Source organism: Corvus kubaryi, unplaced genomic scaffold (assembly GCF_017639235.1).
Source record: "Corvus kubaryi isolate FWS band 111438036 unplaced genomic scaffold, C.kubaryi_AGA036_p1.0 37284, whole genome shotgun sequence".
NCBI lineage: Eukaryota > Metazoa > Chordata > Aves > Passeriformes > Corvidae > Corvus > Corvus kubaryi.
The window spans coordinates 5,061,870-5,065,886 of record NW_024581088.1 but is presented as its reverse complement, the minus strand read 5'-3'; the positions used below and the strand labels follow the sequence as shown (position 1 = coordinate 5,065,886).

General features: G+C 61.7%; 1 protein-coding gene across 1 annotated transcript in view; it reads left to right on the top strand.

The window, feature by feature from the left end:
• Nucleotides 1–4,017, top strand: part of SRRM3 (serine/arginine repetitive matrix 3) — a 21,309-nt gene extending 17,292 nt beyond the window's left edge. Inside the window, exon 14 of the mRNA XM_042026012.1 lies at nt 1,725–4,017. Within this exon, the coding sequence (XP_041881946.1) occupies nt 1,725–1,941 (217 nt within the window). The 3' untranslated portion in view covers nt 1,942–4,017. The remainder of the gene's footprint in view (nt 1–1,724) is intronic.

Here is a 4,017-nt window from a genome sequence, read left to right as displayed (position 1 = left end):
GATGGATGGATGGATGGATGGACAGATGTACAGATGGATGGATGGATGGACAGATGTACACATGGATGGATGGATGGACAGATGTACACATGGATGGATGGGCACACGGATGGACAAAAGCAGATCTGTGGATGCACAGATAGCTCTGAGGATGGCTGGCTGAATCAGCTGGCCCAGACAGATGGATAATCACACTGCCTCCAATACTGTGACCTTCTGACCTCTTCCTATTTCGAGGCATGAAAACAGGAATTAATTTTAATCCGCCTGTGCGTATTCCAGCAATACGCACGTCTGCAATCACATCTCTCCTGCCCTCCAAAAGCTGGTGTCTCCTCCTTGGGATCCTATTGCCTCAGGATCCTGGGCTGTAAGACAGGCAATATTTCGTGCCAGACGAAACACTGTGTGCATATGTAGCACCTCGTTAAGATGCAGCGCTGGTGGCGGGGCCGTGCCGAGCCGAGATTACCTCCTTCCTGACCTATTTGTCTCTCCCACTATCAGCTGGGAGATCGGGGGGGCTGGATTGTCAGAAATCAGCTCTGTCTCACTGTGGGAGGGATTTTGTTTTGCCTGGGCAAGACTGGAGTTGTCAGGAGGGAGGACAGGAGAAAGGACAGGAGGAACACTGCAGAGCCCACGGGTTAGAGCTCCCGCAGCTCTCCCTGATGGATGTCCTGGAAAGAAAATGGGCTGGGAAAACTGCTCCCAGCCCAGCCCAGGTGCCACTGGCTGGTTTTCCATCCCTCCTGCTCCATCCTGGTTTTACCAGGATGTCCCCAGGGAGGTGGCAGGGCTTGGCTGGAGAACACAGCCCATGGTCCCTGTGAGGACTGTTCACCCCATCCCCGTCACCATCCCTGGGATGGATGGGGATGGCAGACTCCACTCTGCTCGGGGTTCAGGAGGAGCAGAGCCATTTCTGTGAGGAGTAGAGGACGCTGTGGGGAGGGGGCAGCCAGGGAAACACCCCCAGTCCCGCCTGCCTGCCCCATAGCCCAGCCAGATGCTCCAGGGCTTTTCTTTGCCCTCCTGCCCTGTCCCCAGTTCCCACCACCCCCCTCCATCACGTGGTCCTCAGTGATGCCAACTTCTCCTTTTCCATTTCATCCCAAGGTCCCTCTCGGAGAGCATCGCCGCCAGCCTGGCTCCCAGGGTAACCTTCCCCCTTCCTCCTCCTCCTCTTCCTCCTCCTCTTCCTCCTGGACCCCTCTGTGTCTCCTCACACCTTAGGATGCCCTCGGCACCCAGCCGCTCTCTGGTCCCACTAACACCAGGCTGGGAGAAGGGACAAGGGGCCGACTCCTGGTGTCGCTGCCCCCTGTGTCCCCCCACCCCACTGTCCCCGTGCTCCCCGTGTCCCTCCTCATCCTCAGGCGCCAGCGGGCCGCAGCTCGCCTCCCGCTAATCCCAAACGTCTCTTTTTCAGCAGCTTTCAATCTTTGGTGTCTGGGAAACACAAAAGCCACATTAACCTGCTCACTTTCTGCCCTCGACGCTGCCTAATCCAGGACTAACACCCCGGGGGAGGGGGCCGGGGAGGAGGAACGGGATGGATGGAAGGGGAGGTGATGCCGGGTGGCCGCATCCCGGTCCGAGCCCGGCCGCCGGGATGCTTGGCTGCCCTGGGTGGATGCTTGGCCATGCCGGGGGTCCAGCGCCGGACCCCCTTCCCCGAGCCATGCCGGGGGCCTGACTCAGCTTCCCTTTTCCATTTGCAGCGCCCGCAAGCGTCCCATCCCCTACTACCGGCCCAGCCCCTCGTCCTCCAGCTCGCTGAGCACCTACTCGTACAGCCGGAGCCGCAGCCGCAGCTACGACAGCTACAGCTCCAGCCGCAGCCGCAGCCGGACTCGCAGCCCCCCCAGCCGCTCCCGCAGCCCCAGCCGCAGCCCCAGCTACAACAGCCGCAGCAGCTCGGAGAGCGCCGGCTTCTGAGCCCCCCCGGCACCCGGCCGCAGCCCCCCGACAGCCCAGCTCTGCCCCCTCCATGCCACCTGCGCCCCCAGAAGGGACGGGACCACCGGGGAGGTGGAAAGGAGCCGGGGGATGCTAAGGATGGACCTGGCAGCGGGGGAAAGCACGGACGGGAACTCAAATGGGTCCTTGCAACGCCCTGGGAGGGGGCGGCTCCCCCCGCTCCGGGGTGTTTTGGGGTCGGGATGGGGAAGGGGAGGATATCTTCTTATTTCTGCGAGTGCCGGGGTGGGGCGGGGTGGGATGGGCGAGTACAGAGCGAGGGAACAAATGCTCTGCAGAGACCTTGGGCTAGTGGGTGGGGGTGGCTGGGGACACCCCTGGGGCACCCCCTTCTGCTTTTCTGGTTTGGTTTGACTGTTTTTTAGCACAAGAGCATCCCGGGGAGGTGGGCGGGGGGGGGGGGGGGCAGGCTCAGCTGGAGGGTGTGGTGCCAACCAGAGGTGAGCAAGACCCTGTTTCCCCCAGCGAAGATGTCCCCAGGGTGTCACAGCGGGGGACAGAGGCACCGCAAAACATTTTGGGGTCCCCTCAGACCTGAGCACACGCCGAGCCATGGATGAACAAAGCCGGCAGCACCTGCAAGTCTCTTCCTAAGCGAGGAGATCCAGGGGAAAAACGCTGCTCATCCCAGCTCAGGAGCCGGCCCTGGCGCACGCCCACCCCACCCAGTCTGGGGCGGACCGAGCCGTCACCCCCGGGAGGAGGGAGCTGCAGGGCCCGGGGCTGGGCAAGGGGTTTTCCACCCCTGGGGGTGCATCCAGCTTCGCCATGGCCCGTCTCACCTCTGGGCTCGCAGCCCCAGACCCCTCCTGCTCTGGGGAAAAGTGGCTGCTTTTTTAACTGAATTATGGGAAGAGAGAGGCAGGAGGGTCCCAGGCTTGGCCCGCAGCCCCGCTTTTGCAGGATTTTGCTGATTTCCCAAAAAAAAAAAAGCCCCCCCGGGCTCTGAGGACAGTCCTGGCCCCCCGGAGTGGTTGGTGTTTAATCCTGGTGGCCCCGCGTTTTCCGGACGGCTGGAGCAGGACAATGGGGATGAGCCTCCCTGGGTGGGAGAGCAGCTGCCCGGATTAACCCGCTGCCCCTGGATGTAAAGCCAGGCTTTGGCCGTCCCGCTCGCTGCTGGTTTGCAGCCAGCCAGGATCGGGAGGGATCCTTTGGAGTCCAGCTCAGCTGTAATGAGACAGCCTCGTTAGCCGTGGCCTGATGAGCCAGGGGGCCCGGGAGGGCAGAGATGGGAGCGAAGGGGCACTTCGGGGTCGGCCTCCCAAACCCGGCATGCCGAGGGACCAGGCTCAGCCAGAGGCTGAGGATTCACCAGCCCTTGGAGGAAAATCCCAGGAGCTGGGCAGTGATGGGTGCCAGCCCCTGGGTGCCCCACCCACCTGCTGGCAAAGACACCTGAACGAGCAGAGCTGTTAGAAATGGGGTGAACAGGTAAGGAGGGGCACACTCGTGGCAGGGTGGCAGCTCCAGATTCGACTGTGGCAGGAGGAGGAGACAAAGGGTCCTGTTCTCCTGGAGCCTGGGGAGGTGGAGGACATGAGTTCCCCCAGCATCCCTACAAACCCTGAGCCACGCACTTGGAAAACCATCCCAGCAATTCCAGCTGCTGCCCCACAGCCCCCGTCCCCCACATCGCCCCATGGGAAGCTCAGACTGGCCGCTGGACCCCCCAACCCTGCTGGGATGTGGGGGAATCCCCTGTGAACATCCGAACCCAAGCCAGCAGTGGGGGATTTCCCCAGTGGCCGCAGCCCCAGCCCTGCAGCCCCTGTGGGGCCGCGGCTCCCAAAAACCCGAGACCCGACTGCAGCGGCGCCGCGGACCAGCCAGCACATCAGGGAAAAATTCCAGTCTTCCTCTTTTACAGTCTCTGTCTCCTGCCGCGGAGGGAGCCAACTGGAACAAATACTCTGTAGAAATACTTCAGTATTTTCCTGTCGCGCGTGCGCTCTCTCTCTGGGTTGTGAGTACAGCTGTAGATGCCGTGAGCTGGTGCAATTATAATAAATATACAGTATATATTGTAAATGA